This window comes from Hevea brasiliensis, chromosome 1, assembly GCF_030052815.1.
Source record: "Hevea brasiliensis isolate MT/VB/25A 57/8 chromosome 1, ASM3005281v1, whole genome shotgun sequence".
NCBI classification, from domain to species: domain Eukaryota; kingdom Viridiplantae; phylum Streptophyta; class Magnoliopsida; order Malpighiales; family Euphorbiaceae; genus Hevea; species Hevea brasiliensis.
In genome coordinates, this window is record NC_079493.1 from 111,859,812 (window position 1) to 111,879,547 (window position 19,736).

Genomic DNA, 19,736 nt, shown 5'->3' on the forward strand with positions numbered 1-19,736 from the left:
TTTATCAATTATATTTGTAGATCGTGACTGATATCTAGCAACATGATATGGCCACTCAAATATTTTATCAAAATCAATGTAATTATTATCTCTTCGTTATAATATTCTGATTTATACATTGATACATGAAATGCGTTTATCTAATATTTTAATATATATTTTTTTTAAAAATAGTATAAATATATATTTAAAAGTAAATTATATATAAATATTCACAATTCATAAATCTATTTAGGCTTCGTTTATTTCACAAAAAATATTTTTTTAAAAATGTTTTTCATATTTTTTAATATTTGAGGCACTTAAAAAAATTGATCAACGAAAAATATTTTCATAGTCAAAGAGAAAATTAAATATTTTTAAAGAAATGACTTTCTTTTTTAAAAGTGGAAGTTATTTTTTATTTTTAAAAAATCTTATTAAAATATTGAAATACTTGTACAAATAAATAAATACATATTATGGTTGAGGTCTGTGAGTGAGTTCGGTATGTCCAATAGTTGGTCCTTCAGGATTCCACATTGAATGTAAAGCGTGTATGTGTGTAGGTTATATAGAAATAAGGACTCTTTTAAAATTGTCATAGTTTTAATAATAATTTATCACTAATCTCAGTGCACGATAAAAAAAAACTTTTAATTTAATATTACAACTAAATAATAAAAAAATATTTCAAGAAAATAATTCTCGTATACAATTTATTTCTCACGAAAATAAACAGAGCCTTAAAGTAAGTATTAGTATCCAAATTCAAATATCATAAATTTGACTTAGTGTAAATAGAGGTATTAAATAATATTTTATTAACTGTTAATCGATTTAATTATATATATATTATTCAAATAATAATTAATTTTTAAATCTAAATGTTAATCTAAACGCGACCCTTTATGATAATAGTTATATATATTTTTGTAGGATTTAAAATTTAAATTAAAATTAAATTAAACAAAATTAAAAATTAAATTGAAAACCAAATGAAAAAAATTAAAGAATAAAATTGAAATTGAAAATAAAATATTCAAAATCCAACTAAATTGAAACTGATAATTTAATTACATTCTATTCAATTTTGATTCTCTCTAATAACCGAAATTGAATGGAACTTGCATTCCTTAATAGTTTAGATTAAAATTAATAAAATTAAAAAATATATATAAACTTGAAAAAAAAGGTGTGTTTTATTTCTGTTCTTAGTTTCAATTTGGTAAAAAAAAATCAAATTTAATTTTTTTTTATAAAACATCTATAAAATATTTCTATAACTTGTAATAATAGATTTTTAGATGAAAAAATTCGTTTAAATTACAATGTCATATTTATAAATGTAATTTAATACTTTTTAGTAAGAATGAATCTTTAATATTTTTAGGAAACAAATTATTGTAATAATATTAATATTTTTATAATTTTATTATTATTTTTATAATTTTATTTTTTAATTTAAAAATATTAAAATTAAAAATTTTTAATAATAAATTAAAACTAAAATTTTGTTTATTATACAAAAAAATAACTTGTATATGAAAAATATTTTTCATAAAAAATATTTCTCATAAAAATAAAAAAATATTTTTTATAAAAATATTTTAATTTATTTAATTATAATATTAAATTAATAATATTTATTTATTATATATATATAATTATATTTAAATTTTAATAAAATTTTTAAAATTTAAAAAATAAAAATTACTTTCTTTTAAAAAAATTATTTTTTTAAAAATAATTTAATTTTTTAATTGAATAAATATTTTTATTAATTAATTTTTTTAAATATATTTTAATATTAAAAAAATAAAAAATATTTTTCAATGATACATTTCTCATGAAACAAATGTAGGCTAAAGAATAACTAAAAATGAGCAATAGATAGGGTTGAGCACGGACTGTAAAAATTACGTCTTTAAGCCCAAAATAAAAAAACTGTCCATCGACGATGCAAACCCGATTACGTATTTACGTTACGCGCCCTAGTCGTCCTTAGTCCGTATAGTCTTTCTCATTTCTGTTCTGGCGAATCAAACCAAATCTGAATCGAAATCCTACTCATCGCCACCATCAGCACCACCGCCAGCAAAATCAATGGCAAATCCAACAAGCAAGCTGCTGATCTCGATGCTGGTAGCTCTCTTCTCGGTGTCATGTTCGCTCGCTAGCGCAGATGTTCCCTTCATAGTAGCCAACAAGAAGGCCACTCTCAACAGGCTCAAATCTGGCGCCGAACGCGTCTCCGTTTCCATCGATATTTATAATCAGGGAACTTCGTGAGTTTCTCCACCTTTAATTTGACCTTTCATTTATTTGTTTTAGAGTATGTCTGAACAGATCTAAGCTTCTATGATTCGCTTTCTGTTTTGTGTATAGATTCAATCGACCTTTTCTTATATTTCTTCACTGATTTGGTGTTTAAGATTTGAATTCAATGTTTTTGAGCTAACTAATTGAAAAGCTTTTGAAATCTATGGTCCATTCATATTATTGTGATCCAATTTTAGAGGTTATTGAAGTGTAGTAATTAATCAAGGCGCCAAAATTGAATATGATAACGAATCAACATTGAACAGAAATATAGAAGTAAATGCATATTTAGCGGATCATATCAAACAGTAGAAACATAGGCCTGGGAACTAAGGTCGATAGTCCGGCTACATTTTTTTGGGTCTGGTTTAAGAAAATTGCTTAGCAAAAGGAAGTGAGGACTGAGGATAGAACCTGTGGCTTATCTATAGGTATGTGCAATGATCAAGCTTGATAATTGCTTAGCGAAAGGAGGTGAGGATATGTGTAATGATCCAGCTAGAAGAGCTTCGGGCCCTTAAATGGATAAAGAATCTAAATAAGCTTTGCAGATATATCCGAAAGCAGTAGATTCAGATCTGTGTTAGATTTATCCTTGGTTCTTACATCAGTATCTCCTAACAGGTGTTACCATTGTAAACAATTAAAAATGTTTTTTACTTCAGCTATTGTGTCTTGGCATTTGCCATTCATCCATGTGTGGAGATCTCTACTCTTTAGTATTCAACAACAACAACAACAACAACAACAACAACTAAGTTTTAATTACAAACTAGTTGGGATCAACTATATAAACCCTTTTTTGCAATTCAACTCCATTTGAAACCATTTTCGCATCAATATATGAAAATTATAAATCTTTTGATATTACTTACCCTTGTGTCATTTTTAGGTCTTTTCCTTGCCCTTCTCACTCCTTTCACCACTAACATATTATACTTCCATAATTGGGCATTCAATGCTATACATTAGATATGACCAAACCATTTTAATCGACTCTCAATCATTTATCCACAATGTGTGCTACATGCACTCTTAGTCCCAGACATATATAGTCATTCCTAATTTTATTCATTATTGTAATACCTAACATCTATCTTAATATTCGTTTTCTACCACAATCATCTTGTGGGTTTGTTGTACTTTAGATGTTTAACATTCACTCTTGTATAATATAGCTAGCCTGATACTTTGTCAAGAATTATATGCTGATATAAATTCTAATATGAAGTTAAATTTTATTGGTTGCAAAGTATTATACTTCCAAATTAGTTCTACTTTGAGTTGAAGCATGAGATCACTTCGCACATTTTATATGGTAGTGTAAAGCTACTGTTTTTTCTTGTTTTCTTGGAGGCATTATTGTGAATATACTGACATAGTTTGCTAATGACGTGTGTTCTGGTTGAGAAAATTTCACTGGCACTGGAATGAGCATAACATTTTAGACCTCAAGTTACACTTAAGTGTAAGAGTCTTGTGTTGTGTACCTTTAAAGTGCAACTGTGTAGCTGAATGAGGTGAGGCACACATTTATTTAATTGGAAATATAATTATTTCCTGAATATGGGAAGATTTAAACTTAAATAAAGAGAGTAGTTATTTTATCATATAGATTAGCTCAAATGGTTAGAGCATCATGTAAATGTGTGAAGGTCATAATTATCTTATTGCAACTTAGAATGAATATCCACAGTTAAAGAGTCATTATTTTATAGGATGATGATAAATGGCAGAAATGTGTTAAACAATACAAATTATATCAGTGCGTTTTTCAAGTTTGATTTGTGTTCTTAGAAAGGCACTTTGTGTTTTAAACTGGGTGTCTCTTTAAATGTACAAGTGTTTCACTCTTGAAGACATTGCAAGAATTGATGGGCTTAGGTATGTAAAGACTGCCTCTGAATTTGTTGGCCCAAGTTTGCACTTCAAAATTGTGGTAGCAATTTCAATTAAAAGTGGCATGGTTTTTCTTGTTTGCTGGATCTGTATACTGTAACAATTGTTTGGCAGAGGCAAGTAATTTGCTTCTAAGATTTATGGGAAACTCTGGCATCTATGAGAAATTCTACTAGGTTCAATGTTGCAGTAGAATGTGGGACAAATGTTTACAGTTTGGTGTCTAAAATGAAAATTTGAATAGAACAATTGTTAGCTTTCATTGTGGAGCATTAATCCCATTCGTCCTCCATTCTATTTTGCAACTTCTACTTTCATTGCACTTGAGATTGCACTGGTGGAGTGGGCAATGGGGTAGAGGGTGTTCTGGTTGATAAGGCTGATACATAGCAAAAGATGAACTGAAACGTGCAAATACAAACATCATGATTTGCTTCTGATAATCCTATTACATCCTATATTTGTTCTTCTAGTTTGTGAGTATTTGTATCTCTCTGTCATGTAGGTATAAGCGACATGGCTATTGCATGGAATTGGCTGTTGTAACTGTTTATTACTTTTGTTTTTAAGTGGTTTTATGTGTATTGCATTTGCCTAAGGTGAGCATATATTGTATTACAGTTGTCTCATAGGTAGGGTTCTTTTTTTTTTTTTTCCCAGGACTGCTTATGATGTGAGTCTAGTTGATGATCACTGGCCTCAAAATCTATTTGATGTCATCAGTGGCAACACTTCACAGTCATGGGAAAGACTTGATGCGTGAGTGCCCTTTTTCAGTTGTTGCAGTCAATTTTTGCTTTGTGATCCCTTGCGAATGAAATATTCCTCATACTACATTTTGCAGTGGTGGTATCCTGTCATACTCTTTTGAATTGGAGGGTAAAGTGAAAGGAATGTTTTATGGCTCCCCAGCAGTCATTACATTCCGTATCCCAACTAAGTCAGCTCTACAGGTTTGAAATCCATACAGTTCTATATTTTCTTCTCTTCTTACTGCTTTGGCAACTAGTTTTCATCTTCCAACTGTTGGTTGTAGGAGGCATATTCAACTCCCATACTGCCTCTAGACGTTCTTGCAGAGAGACCTCCTGAAAAAAAGTTTGAGTGGGTAAGTTTCTTGCCGATTTTTTAGGTGTATAAATCTGCTATTTTATGCTTGAGGGCATATTTTCCTATTGACTGAAGCCTCTTCTTCTTTTTTGACTTATTGTTCTGTGGAATTGCACTGGCCAAACTTTGTAGGCTAAGGTATGAATCGTCTCCTCATTGTCTTTATGATGCTTGCTGTTGAATAATATATCTGGGAACTTGGCCATAAATATGCAAAATAAACCCATGCATCCTCCTTTTGAAGCTGATTTGCCCCTGCTGATTAAGAGCTTGTTTGGCATTGAGGCTGAAACCTACTTTTGGGAAAAACACCTTTTAGATGTTAAATGAACACTTTAAAGAAGTTAAGCTTTTGGAGTTTTTATAACTAAAACATGTTAAATTTAATATAAAAACAATGTTTAATAACCTCTAACCAACATATTTAAAGTAGTGCTTTTATCAATAGCAACTCAATTAATAATGCCAAATAGACCCTAATTAATCATTGAATATAGAAGTGTACATATTTCAAATCTATTTATTGACGTTCACACCTTGGAGAAAATATTTAAATGATATCCGCCTTTCTGTATGCAGAGGCTATTGGCAAAATATGGATCTGTAATTTCTGTCATCTCCATTGTGGTTCTGTTTGTGTGCCTGGTTGCTACCCCCTCCAAGTCCAGTGCAGCAAAAGCAAGCAAGAAGAAGCGTTAATCATTGCACCTGAGAAACTAATCTATGGCGGTGTCTACAATCAAACCACTAGATGCATGAGCTTGTCTCAGTTGCTAGTTAAATGTTCCTTTTTCCCTTAGGATTAAGAACAGTTTTTATCAAAACCTTCATTTATGTATTAGTTAAAGGGCAAATTCAATATGAATCAACTGATTTTTATTGCTCATGGTGAAGACCGATTAATGTCATCTTTGGCTCTGTACATTTTAAGATCACCGACTGTTAACCAATTTTGAAATTCAATACTTGTTTGGCCTCAGACATTATGAAATTCCTTTTTGGATTATATTATTTTATATGGCTGCTGCTGTGAAATTTTTTTTACTTGGAATGGGATGTTGAGACAAATTTGTTTTTTCTACTGCCAAAACAAGAATTCAAGTATTGCAGTCGATATACTGAGAAAAATGACTATTTAGCATGGGCTGTTTATTGTCTGTCAGATTTACACATGCCGTAAAGAACATAATTTTCTTTTGAACCTCCGGAGAGATATGAAGCATGGACCAAATTGCTGAGGAAGTGGAATAGGTAAAATCTGCCTATGTATTATCATTCCGGTCACAACTTTCCCTGCTAATGGTCTAGAGATGAAAATAAAATCCAGTGCCTCCAAGCTTGTCTTCACGATCGCGTAGTTGAGGGGAGGTGATGATTCTCATCTAGCAAGATTTTTAAGCTTACTAAAGGGCAAGTGATAGTCCCCTGCACCTGCACCATCGTAACCCAGACAGTGGTATCCGGGAGGCCAAGAGCAAGGTCGCTTCATTCTTTACGCCAGAGATGAGTACAAGGCAAAGGAGTACAAGAGGAGTTAAGCTTAGAATTGAAGCTCAAGCTGATGGTATCCGCAGCGACATTACCAAAGGAAGAAAGTAAGTTATGGAGCCCACGCTAATCAAAATTAAACTTGCATCGTAGCGTAGAGTTTCACTAGGGGAATACAAGGCCAAGATCTCCTCGAGAAAGTGCTAGAGCCTCGAGGTCTAAAACCAAACCAAACATGAAGAAACTTGATACTGCCATTCAACCAAATTTGTGTTTAAAAGGTGCTATTAGGGCCGGTTATAGGAACTTAGGCCGGAGAGACTGCTCCGCACAACATTGGGGCAAAGGTGGGATTGGAAAAAATTGAGAGGGCGAAACAACTCGAGTAGGTTCAGAAACAATTGTCATCCTTAACCTTCCAACCTCAACCCAAAATGAGACCTCTAACGATGTGTGAACAACACTCTCCCTAAAATTTTTCCTTATTTTGCACTCTCCTTAACGATTTTCCTTAATTATAAAATCTTAAATTTGACAAATAACATGCAACTCTCATTATTTAATTATGAAATCTAGAATTTATGATATGTTTTCTTTATTTGATTCTATGTCTTTTTCTTTTTTAATAAGAAAGATAATTCTCAAGGAGAACTATTCTTTATTAAATAAGATCATTATTAAAAACAAGATTCAAGATACTAACTCTATAAATTAAAACATTATATAAAGGGCTAGATAAAATTTATCGTTTTAACTATATTAATTACAATTTCTTAATCCATGTGAAAATAGAAATAAGTTTATCTTTATGAGATGGAGAGAGTATGAAATCAATGCACTTTTTAACACAAAACATGAAAGAATTGCCCATAAAAAGGAGAAGACAATCACAAAGAATTTAATTCCATAAAAAAAAAAAAACAACTCGAAAAAATGGAAGAAATAAGAAAAATAAAAAGCATTTTTATCATTAAAAGAACAAATATGGGTTAGGGTTAGAAGGAGTCTTAAGGGAGATCTCATCAATAATTCAAATTAGGACTTAAATTTTAACTTGCCTTTCTTATTTTGACTAAATTTTATTTATCGAAACGATAATTTTTAACATTATTCATATAATTTGATGATCAATATGGCTCAATATGAAGACGGCCAGTTTAGTGTAGAAAGGTTTATGTCTAAGTTGGGAGCTCAGCTCATTGTGTCAAAAATTTGAAAATAAGAGAAAAGGGCTCTTACCTATTGTATAAGGTTTATGTAAGTTTTAGAAAGGTTCCTTTCTGGTGTACATGATGTTGAAAAAGAAAATTAAATTACATATGTCTATAAAAATCAAACTCAGCTATGGCATTAACATTTTATATGTATTGATGGAGGATGTCTATGGTCATAGCGGGCTCCTCTAGTTGTTGTGAAATGCTACTGAGTTAAGTTGGGCCTCCTAAGTTTATTTAATGTATATTATGTTGTGTTTAGACCTTACATTTGGGTTTGTTTATGGATTTTGGATACAGTAAAGTTTATTACAAGATTTGATGATCTTAAAATTACCCAAATTTTAGTGCCAGTTCAATCATAGAATCGGGGAGTGCTATACAAGGCCTTTAAAGGAGTGTGAACAATATTATTCCCCTAATAATTTTCCTTATTTCTCACTCTCTTTAACAATTTTCCTTGATTACGAAAACTTAATTTGGCAAGTAACACGTGGCACTCATATTTATGATATATTTTCTTTACTTGATTTTGTATATTTTTTTAATAAGAGCATCTCTCAGTTAGATTATTTTCTACACAATGTATGACTCATAGATTATAACTATTCTTAATTAAGTGAAATTATTATTAAAAATTAGATTTTAGGGATTAACTCTACAAATTAAAGCATTATAAAATAACTCATATGGCTTTGACCTATAAGTTGGTATTGTCGTTGGAGTTGCTATTGAAAAAAGCATCTTATTAATTAGATATATTAGTTATAGGGTATTAAAAATTAGTTAAGAGTTAACTTTGATACGTTGATTGGCTTTTTTTAATTTTTTTTAATAGCATTTAAAATAATATTTTTTAAACCTTTCAACCTACTAAGTTCTGTTTAATAATAACTTTTAAAGTAATATTTAGTATTTTGATTATAGTCAAAATATTACATCTCTCATTTATATTGTTCGATGACATAGTATTTATACTAATATTTACAGGTTGTAAAAGTGGTTTATGAAAAGTTACTTCTACTAGCTTTTAGAGGTTGAGGTAGCGTTTTGACTATGGTCAACAAGACAATACCACTATTTTGACATTTAATAGCTAATCTAACAGTAATTTTTATTGAACACTTCTATTTTAAATCACTATACAAATAACTAACCACTAATAGTTAACATTTAATAACTGATAGCTATTAAAATAATTAAGAATTATTAAAATAATTAATATTACTAAGCATAGCATAAAGGAATGTCCTAACATTTTTCCTTATCACACTCTCTTTAATGATTTTTCTTAATTATAAATCTTAAATTTGGCAAGTAACATGGGGCACCCATCGTTTAATTATATATCCAGAATTTATGATATATTGTCTTTACTTGATTCTATCTTTTCTTTTTTTTTTTTCTTAATAAAATTAAGACATATTTCTTAACTAGATTATATATTTTATATGCGGTGTATAACTCGTAGTTTAGAACTATTATTAATTAAGTGAGATTATTATTAAAAACAAGATTCAAGAGATTGACTCTATAAATTAAAGCATTATATTAAAAAAACTTGTTTGGCTTCCTTAGTTCATTAATATAAACAAATATAAAACAAGGTTTATTCTTAATTGTTATAGTACTATCGAGTCTCGTAATGCTTAACTCGGACTGGTACAACCGAGTCACCTCAGATTTTCTCTATAAACATCTCCACCTCTTCATCCATCACCCTGCATCAGTCTCCTTTTCACCATCTCCTCCTTGTATTAGTGATTTGTGGTCTTTCCTTCGAAGCAGCCCTAAAATTCCGTCTCTTTCCCATGGTAGCCTTGCTTTGATATGTTAGGGTTAATTTTACTTCTCTTTCTCTCTCTCTCTCTCCCTGCATGGGTTTTTTCATTTCATTCATTTTTTTTTATTCTATACATAGATATGGTTGCAGACCGAAGTCCTATTCTACAAAATTTTGTTTTGAGAAAAATACATTTTTGACATTAAAACTAGTAATGCAACTTTAATTAAATTCTTTTTATATAATAATTTGATGGGTAATTTGAATATAACTCATCACAACATAAAATGACTTGATCTACAGAGAGGCTGTTAACTAACATAAATTATTGTTAGGGATTGCAGGTGGGCGGGTTTTCGCGGGTACTCAACCCGCTCGAATCTTAATGAGTCGGGTTCTGGTTTATTTTATTTGGATTTGGGCAGGTTCGGGTTCATAAAAAATTTACCCATTACGGGTTCAAGTAGGGTTTGGATTCTGAACCCTAAATACCACATCTATTTAGCCATAAAATTATTATTAATAGTACCTTTTAGTGGGACTTGAACCATAGACCTTCAAGGGTGTAAAGACCATAGCTTACCACTAAGCTACATCTCACATTGGTTATTTATTTATGTGTATTTATATATATAACCTTCATATTTTTTTATATAAGAATTATATTGTATATATATATTTTTTAAACATCAAAATTTATATATCTTTCTCTAAATATTTTAAACTAATATTTTATAAAATCTCTCAGTTATCTCTTTCTCATATTACTATCTATATATTTATAATAAATCATATACTTAATACTTTGTCTCTCTTTATAAATTTATTGTTATTCTCACTCTCTCTCTCATATTACTAATACCATTAATCTCTTTATCTTAATATATCATTACTTTCTATTTGTATCCTCTGTCTCCCCTCCTAGTTATATATCTATTTCTTTGTATGTATTATTGCTCTCTCTCTTTTTACCTCTTTTATATTATTAATACTATCAATCTCTTTTATCTCTATATTTATCATTACTTCATATATGCATCATCTCTCTCCTCTTCTATCATTATATATATATATATATATATATATATATATATATATATATATATTGTTATATTTTTATGTGGCTTGAAATTTGGATATGTCTTTATGGATTTGAATTGTGACCCGACTCAAAAGTTTCGTGTTGCGACCCGATTAGGATAAAAAGTGAGATCTGTGGTGGTAGCGGAGGGCACAGGTCGATAGGCTCGGGCCCGAAGCCCACCACTAATTTCTTTGGGGGTGCAGGGGCAATGCCTTTACGGTATGGATCAATATAAATATTGTAATATTCTGCCTTTTATAATATATATATTATTGCATGTATTATTAATTTATTACTCTCTCTCTCAAAATATCATTACTTTCTCATAACTATCTAAACCCTTTCAACGATATGTTAAATTATAATTGATGAATGATATGTTAAATTATAATATAATTTTTGTTAACAATTTTTATTTAATTAAAAATAATTTAAAATTCAATTTTTAAATAATTATGATAAATTAAATCATATTAATGTAAAAATAATTTAAAGACTTTTTATTTTTAAACTTATAGAGTTAAGCAAGATTAATTGATTATCTTTATTAAGTTTTAATATCATAATTAACTAATAGAAAATTTTTTATTGATTACCATAAAACTATGTCATTTTTAAAATAACTTCACAAAACCTAACCTAAATGACATTATCTCTTCTTCCTTCACTTTCGTTCTGCCGCCGCTTAACGAAGAGAGTGTGTAACCTCTAGCACCCATGATTCTCCCACCTCTCACCTTCCAACAACACCTCTGTCGCAGAGCAAAACGGTCGCCTCTGTTGCTCAACGCCTCAACTTCTTGCTTAGTCTCTTTGTTTATGTCAGTCGGCTTCTCAACCTCTCACTCAATCTCTCTATTATGACTGCCTCTGTCTCCCTCAACCTCTCGCAGTCTCGCTTAACCTCTCACTGCTACACACAACACCTTCAAGCTCCACTGCTCTACACTCAATCCTCATAGGTGAGTTTACGCCCTTTGTTTTTAATTCATGAGCTGAAGTTACTGTGACTTCAACATCTGATCTGTTCATGCTTGATTTTGATCCATGCAAGCTGTTGGTAGCTGTGTTTTGTAGGATTTTATATTGTTGAGAGTGGATTTTGAATTTTGAAGGTTGCTTTTCATGATATAGGCATAAGCTTCTTAAAGTAAAGTTAGATATGATGAAAGCTAAGTATAATAGACCAAACAACCATTGGATAAGCCAAGCAACTACATAGGAAAGGTAACCACATGACATTTACACAAATTGTTGAGCAACTAGTATAGTTACCTATGTATGGGAATAAGAGCTGGATAAAAACTTGTCTATGAAAGTCAATCCATAATCCTTGACAAACTGAAGTAAAAGCACAACAGAATTTAAGATAGCTGTAAAGTGTTCATGCATATTAGAATATTACTTCCAAAATACATAAAAATTATTGTTGAATAAACAAATCACTTTTAGCATATGTTTGTTTCATCCAAAATGTTATCCTAGAAATCATTTTCTAGCATCTGAGGTGTTTCGGAGAATTGGTCAAAGAGAAAACTAAGCCTTTTATAGGAAAATAACTTCCTCAATAAAATAGAAAACTACGAAGCTTCCATCAGTCTAAACATTTTCATTGCCTTATATCTTAAAAGAAAATAAACACTATCCAATGTACCCCAAACACCAAAAATACATTTGAAAAGTTTTTCAGTATTGCCACCAAATAATAGAAATAAGTCAATCTCTAATAAAATGTTTTCCTAAAATGTATTTTCCATATACAAGTTATTTTCTGTGAAACAAATAAAGCCTTAATGTAGCTTGAATTGCACATCTGTGAATTCAAGAATAGAAGTCTAAACAGGCTCTTTTCAAACCTTTTCTAAGATATTCTGTCCAATTCCATCTACGAACAGCTTAGCTTGTCTGCTATGTCTTTTAATTTTTTCTGTACATCAAAAGGTTCAAGAGGCGGTAAATGCTGCTTATCAGTATATGTTTGCTTCACATATACTATATCCCTTCCCCCAATTTTGACACCAACGACCACATGAGTACCATATTTTTCTATAAAACTAGATGTGAAAAACAAAATAAAGTCACAATAAAGTTTTTGAAGAAAATACTTCATTTAGACAAGACAACAGATGCAACCATCATTATTGTAATACTGATCATGCACTAACATAGGCTCCAGTAAATGCATATGCAAATCAAAGCAAAAGATGTAATCACTCACATAGAAACCATATAAAACAAAAAAAAGATAATTCTTTCACATATTTAAGGGTTAATAGATAAGAACTAGTACTTCTGAAAGATTTATCTTCAACTTTATAAGAAAGTGCACTATGCTTTATTGAATATACGAGCAAGATGCATCAGAATGAAAGCAACATTTGTGTGTGCTTGTGGTTATGAAAGTTTAGGTTTTCATTTTCCTTTTCTGATTGAGATAGTTTAATTGGAAGTTAATGTTTGAGTAAACTTAACAAAGTGTAATCGGATGCAAATGCAGTTTGGTGGTTGAAGCCAGCATTTTCGAATTGAGCTTATATGATTGTTATCACGTGTTAAATGAGCGTATCTTGTCATTTTATAGAAATTAAGTTGGGAGAGAGAATGGGGATGAAGTTTTTTTATGGTTGTAATATTTTTTTTTTTTAAATTTGTGTTCGTCATTTTGATGAAAATCATTGATATGTCTTTTTAATCCAATTTTAAGGTAGTGAGTGCTTTCACATTACTACAAGTAAGTACATGTTTCTTATGGATTTGTACTAAGAGAAATGCTTTGTTATTTATGTAGGACATCAATCACAGTTTACAAATGCATTAGTAATTAGTACTAAAATATACTGCAATTGGGTTTTGGGTTATTAGATTTTATAATTTTCATGATATTATAGCAATATTATAATTATGATTTATTAACATTGTTTTTTTGCTTTTATTATTTGTGTTTAGGGTATTTTGATATGAGTTATTATGCTAGTAGTGACGCTGCATCTACTACTCAACCATCTGATAGTTGTAAAGGTACTCCATCTATTTCTCAGCCAACTAAAAGTGTACCTATCCCATCATCTAATAATACAAGTCCTGATAATCCAGTAACACCAAACAATCCCACCCAAACCCAATTGACTGTTGGAAATAAAAATCCCACCCATAGCCTTCCTCCAACTAGCCAATTAGGAAAGAAAAGGAAGTTGACGTCCTCTGTTTGGGATCATTTTGATAGGATTAATCGCAATGGGGATGATTTCGCAATTTTTCATCATTGCAAGTCAAGCCTTAAGGCTAATAGCAAAAATGGCACCAAGTCTTTGCATAATCATATAGAAAAGTGTGGGAAAAAGAACAATCAAGACGTAACTGCATGTCTACAGAAGCAAAAATAGATTTCTTTAGATAGAAAAAATGATGGGAAGATACAATTTGGGAATTTTACATTTGATCAAGAGCTTTCAAGAAGAGAGTTGGCATCTGCTATAATCCTCTCTCAATTGTTGAACATTTAGGATTTAGAAGATTTGTTGCTAGTCTTCAACCACTTTTCAAAATAGTTTCTCAAAAAACTATTAAGAAAGATATTTTGAATATCTATGATATTAATTATGAGAAACTATACAAGCAGTTAGAGAAACTAAAGAGTCGAATAGCAATCACCACAGACATGTGGACATCAAATAAAAAAAATGTTATATGTCCATCACTGCACATTATATTGATGATACTTGGGTGCTACAAAATCCATTTTACGGTAATTTGCTTATCTTTCTTAAATGCTTAATGATTATATATTCTTACATATTGGTTTTTCTTATATTTGTTTTATTGTGAATATGTAGATTTGTTTATGCACCAACACCTCATACCGAGGAAGAGCTTGTAAGACATTTGATGGACTCTTTTACCAAATGGAATATAGAGACAAAGATTTCTACAATCACAGTGGATAACTGCTCTACAAATGATGGTCTGATTTTTATAGTTCTTGAAAAATTGTATGGTGATCTTTTATGTGATGGGACTATATTACATATGAGGTGTTGTGCGCATATTTTAAATCTTATTGTGAAGGATGGGTTGTCCACTATTAAGCATTCACTTGCAAGAATTAGGGATAGTGTAGCATTTTGGTCAGCCACTCCTCAGAAAGTTGAAAATTTTGAAGAAGTGGCAAAGCAATTAAAGCTTTCATATGGGAAAAAGTCAAGTTTAGATTGTAAAACTCGTTGGAACTCAACATATTTGATGCTTCAAACAGCAATTCAATACAAGGATGTCTTTCCTAGATTGAGGATTAGGGAAAAGCATTATACTAATGTACCTACTGAGCTTGATTGGGAACTTGCAAACAAGTTTGCAGAAATATTACAGCATTTTTATGCCATCACTCAATTGTTTTATGGGAGAAAATATCCAACAACTAATTGTTTCTTCATTCAAATTTGTGAATTGAGAATTAACATGGTAGAATGGATGAATTCTGATGATGAGATTATAAATGCTATTTCTAGTAAAATGTTTGAGAAGTTTGAGAAATATTGGAGTGTGGTTCATATTGTTTTAACTGTTGCAGTGATATTGGATCCTCGGTATAAGATGAAATTGGTGGAGTTTTATTTTCCCATGATTTATGGTGAGAATGCATGGAGTGAGATTGAGCAAGTCAAGACAACTTGTTATAATTTGCTCACTGATTATCAATCTCAAATTAAGTCAAAATCTCATGGAACTTCAATTTTGCCTACTCAAGTGATAGAAACTCAAGCTTCTATGACTCTAAATATGAGTAATCTAGTTGCCTTTCTTAGCTCTTCCTCTACCAATATTCATGTGAAATTTGAATTAGATCATTATCTTGATGAGCCTATTTTGCCTTGGATACAATAATTTGATATTCTTAATCGGTGGAGGACAAATGGGATAAACTATCCCACATTACAGCTGATTACTAAAGATTTTTTAGCTGTGCTAGTGTCTACAGTTGCATCTGAGTCAGCTTTTAGTACTGGTGGCAGAGTTGTTAGTATTCATTGAAGTAGGCTCTGTGAAGATACCTTAAAAGCATTGATGTGCTCACAAAATTGGTTATGGGCAGAAATTGAAGGTATTTATCATATCTATAAACTCTTTTAATATTTATGTTTTTCACTTTAAATGTAAAACTAAAAGATGCTTCAAAAATTTTATTTTCTTTCTTTTAATGTTTTAGCTGCTTATTCAACTGAGGAAACAAGTTGTTTATGTGATGTTGAGGAAGATGTGGATTGAAGCATGTATTTCACAATTTCAATATGAGTATGTGTTTTTTCTTAAATTGTTGTATACAATATGTATTGTTTTAGAAAGCGTAATATTCTAATTTTTTTTTTTTATGATTTATTTTTGAAGGTATTGAAGGAATTTCATCATGCCTTGGGATTTTTGGAGTTCCAAGATTGTGTGTTTATGAGTTGTTTTAGAAGTGTTATATTTTTAAACTTATTTTTATAATTTGTTTTTTAATTTGTTTTTGTTTTGAGAGGGATTTAATTTGATGTGATTTGACATGCACTATGACAATTTTGTCATGTTTTATATATTAAGTTTGTTTGAATTATGTATCAAGTTTGACAGCTTAATATTTAGTATTATGTTTATTGTTTATTAAATAGTGAATTTAAAATGTTCAAGTTCGGGTTCAGGTTCAGGTTTGGGTTGGTTAAGTTTGGGTTATCCGATCCTAGAAAAATGCATAATAAAGCTAACGGGTTTGGTTGGGTTCAGGTAGCATGCGGGTATTATTAATTGGGTTTGAGACGGATTCGGATATTAAAATATATATTTTTTTCGGGTTCGGGACGGATACGGGTAGCTCAAATAGAATACGGATTCGGGTTCGGGTACTTCAAATTTGCGGGTACCCTACCCGCTACCAACCCTAATTATTGTACAAGTCTAGTGAAGTGAACCAAAGCAATTGAAATCTGTTAAAAAAATGAGCAATTGAAGACTTTACGTTTTTTTTTATATTAGAAAAACACTTTATTGAATAATGTTAGCTAAAGGATATTAAAAATATATTTAAAGTTAAATGTGACATGTTTTAGTTATAAAAATTTTAAAACAACTAGACATCCTTTTCAACAGTATCTAATTTGATATTTTTTTTAGCCTACCAATCTCAACCCCTAAATAAGGCCCGTAAAGGAGTCTGAACATCATTCCCCTAAAAGGTCCTGGGGAAGAAAATCAATATATTACTTATGTAGCTTACCCATTAGACCTTTTATGAAGAAGGTTCTGTTACTAACATGGTTACTTCTATTATGGGTAATGTATTTGAGTTTAAAGCCCTATGCGTGCTGCGTCTAGAGGATTTGCGAATCCCTTCTGCTGCTTATTCTAAAATTTTCCTTATTTTGCACTTTCTTTAACAATTTCCCTTAATTACAAAAGTTTAAACCTAGCAAGTAACACGCGGCACTCATCATTTAATTACGAAATCCAAAATTTATGATATATTTTCTTTGCTTGATTTAGTGTTTTGCGCTTTTTTTTTTAATAAGATAAATATCTCTCAATTATGATTGATAGTCTAGAACTATTCTTAATTAAGTGAGATTATTATTTGAAACAAGATTTAAGGGATTGACTCTATAAACTAAAATAAAAATAACTTATTTGGCTTTAACCTATGTATTGTTAGCGCTGCTCATTTGTGTAAAAAGTTTTGAGTATAAAAAGGACTCTTGCTCTTGCTTATTGTAGAAGGTTTACGCTCAAGTTGTAAAAAGATACCTTTCTAGTGTATATGATGTTGTTACTTATGTATATATATAGAAAATCAAACTTCCCTTTGACACTAATATTTTATATGTGTTGGTTGAGGATGTTCATGGTCGAGATGAGCTCCCTTAATTGTTGTGTGATGCTTAATGCATATTTTGCTGTTTGAGCCTTACTTTTAAGTCAAAAATTATCCAAATAATGGCTAAAAAATAAAATAAAATAAAAATAATTAAGACTAGAGATTTATCCTTAGTTCATTAATATAATAAACAATTATAAAGCAAGATCCTTAATTGTTGTATTGCTACCGAGTGTCTTAATGCCTAACTCGGACAACACAACCGAGTTAGGTAACTCGCCCTCAGACTTTCTCTATAAAGACCCCCATCTCCTTATCCGTCAACCTGCATCACTCTCTCTTTCATCATCTCCCCCTTTACTAGATTTGCCAGTATTAATTCTGCTACGATGGATCAAGCTCTGTGGTCTTTCCTTCAAAGCAGCCCTGAAACTTCCGTCCCTTACCCATGGGAGCGTTGCTTTGATGTTAGGGTTTGCTCTTTAATTCTCTCTGTGTGTGTCTCTCTCTCACACCCTACGTGGGTTCTTCATTTTATTCATTTTCTGATTCTGTACATATATATAGTTGCAGACCCAAGTCCTGTTCTACAAGAACATATCAAACAGGTCAATGGTGGTTGATCTAAGGAGCCAGGTGAATCTGGGAGGTGGTCTTTTCCATCTGAGCAGCATGTGGCATGACCGCACCGGCCACAGCTACGATCATCGTCCTCTCTTATTTGCTAATCAATACGACCAAGAACCTCCATTCCTCATTGCGGCTACCTGTTGTGGCCCCCTGGTGTATTTGCTTGTGCCGGAAATGGTCCACCGCTGCCCTCTCTGTGATTCTTTGGTGCTTTATATCGGTTAAATCATCATCATCAATTAATCATGTATGAATATCATAATTATCCATGCGTTATTTCTAACTCTCTCTTTGTAATCTTGTTAGATTTCTCTTTTTTAAACTGGTGCAGACACACCGCTATCCTGTAATAGTTTATATATATATTTTTTTATGTTTGTAATTCACCTCTTTCGTTTAATTAATTAAAAAATATTAAGTCTAATTTATGACTATCTTTGGTTACCTTATTAAATTAATTTCTTCAATCCATTAAATATAAACAAACCATGCAATAAAGAAAAATATTTACAATTTATTTTGACCTTAAAAAATAAAATCCCTAATCAATAAAATAAAGAACACGTCCATGAGAAATTATAAAAAAAAGACCTTGCATTTAAGTTTATTATATAATAATAAATTTATATGTTATGATTTCATATAAAAATAAATTTAATAATTATTAAATTAAATGTTTATATCAAAATTTATATAAGATTAATTAAAATGTGTGCAATAAATTATATATAAATTTAAAATTAAATATTTAATTTAACAATTATTAAATTTATTTTCATATAAAATTGAGTGTATAATTATAATAGTTTTAATCAAATATTATTTGAAGGTTGTATGACTGAATAGCCATTTAGTTTTGAGGCATGAAATTAATAAGGGAATGTCTCTTTGCCGTTAAATGTTATGTGCACATTGTGAATCAAAGTCACCCCTACTATATATTTGGATTAAAAATACTCTGCATTTTTAACTCTAAAATCATAAAATTTATGGTGATGTGAGAGAATATATAACCCAATTACTTGAACAGGCTGTTCTCGGTATAACCATTGTATATGATAAATAGATTTTAACTATTGATTATGATGATAAATTCATATAGAATTTACAATAATCAATTGCTATAATAAAATCATTATAGATACAATAAATGCGTTCTAAAATTTCTCCCATCTCTATCGTAGGTTTCGTTAACTCATGCGTCTTTCTTGTAGGGTCCCACTCATAAATCTGTTAGTAATAAATTTGCTGTGACAATTGTATCTTGTAAGCTTATGCTGGTTGAAGTTTTTATCACATTATTGCTAAAGATGTGTTTAGTAGAAGATTAAAAAATTAATGGTTAAATGTTAAAATTGTAAGTTTTAATTTAAAAAAAAATAATTA

The 19,736-nt window shown here is 30.4% G+C and overlaps 3 protein-coding genes across 4 annotated transcripts; all 3 read left to right on the forward strand.

Moving 5' to 3' along the window:
• The first annotated feature begins 1,901 nt into the window (after positions 1–1,901).
• On the forward strand, positions 1,902–6,289 carry LOC110665679 (uncharacterized). Of its 2 annotated transcripts, XM_058147413.1 has the most exons (6): positions 1,902–2,267; positions 4,861–4,959; positions 5,045–5,153; positions 5,237–5,308; positions 5,386–5,448; positions 5,890–6,036. In XM_058147413.1, exons 1-5 carry the CDS (start codon positions 2,086–2,088, stop codon positions 5,401–5,403), a joined length of 480 nt encoding a protein of 159 aa, XP_058003396.1. In that variant the 5' UTR covers positions 1,902–2,085; the 3' UTR covers positions 5,404–5,448; positions 5,890–6,036. The 2 variants fall into 2 exon arrangements, with proteins under 2 accessions (XP_058003396.1, XP_058003395.1); XM_058147412.1 differs by lacking the exon at positions 5,386–5,448 and having other exon boundaries at positions 5,890–6,289.
• A 7,547-nt stretch (positions 6,290–13,836) lies between these two features.
• On the forward strand, positions 13,837–15,760 carry LOC110665690 (zinc finger BED domain-containing protein RICESLEEPER 1-like). The gene is made up of 2 exons (XM_058153919.1): positions 13,837–14,207; positions 14,713–15,760. The coding sequence occupies exons 1-2, from the start codon at positions 13,837–13,839 to the stop codon at positions 15,758–15,760; spliced, it is 1,419 nt and encodes a 472-aa protein (XP_058009902.1).
• Positions 15,761–18,109: 2,349 nt separating this feature from the next.
• Positions 18,110–18,575, forward strand: LOC110665677 (uncharacterized). The gene is made up of 2 exons (XM_058153924.1): positions 18,110–18,193; positions 18,288–18,575. The coding sequence occupies exons 1-2, from the start codon at positions 18,110–18,112 to the stop codon at positions 18,573–18,575; spliced, it is 372 nt and encodes a 123-aa protein (XP_058009907.1).
• The last annotated feature ends 1,161 nt before the right edge of the window (positions 18,576–19,736 follow it).

Excerpts from the sequence above, each read along its gene's own strand:
- LOC110665690 (XM_058153919.1), top strand. The coding sequence starts at position 13,837 with ATGAGTTATTATGCTAGTAGTGACGCTGCATCTACTACTCAACCATCT. Across the intron at positions 14,208-14,712 it reads TTGCATAATCATATAGAAAA|ATTTGTTTATGCACCAACAC; the intron begins GTGTGGGAAAAA and ends GTGAATATGTAG.
- LOC110665677 (XM_058153924.1), top strand. The coding sequence starts at position 18,110 with ATGGATCAAGCTCTGTGGTCTTTCCTTCAAAGCAGCCCTGAAACTTCC. Across the intron at positions 18,194-18,287 it reads AGCGTTGCTTTGATGTTAGG|TTGCAGACCCAAGTCCTGTT; the intron begins GTTTGCTCTTTA and ends ACATATATATAG.
- LOC110665679 (XM_058147412.1), top strand. The coding sequence starts at position 2,086 with ATGGCAAATCCAACAAGCAAGCTGCTGATCTCGATGCTGGTAGCTCTC. Across the intron at positions 2,268-4,860 it reads ATTTATAATCAGGGAACTTC|GACTGCTTATGATGTGAGTC; the intron begins GTGAGTTTCTCC and ends TTTTTTTCCCAG. Across the intron at positions 5,309-5,889 it reads CTGAAAAAAAGTTTGAGTGG|AGGCTATTGGCAAAATATGG; the intron begins GTAAGTTTCTTG and ends TTCTGTATGCAG.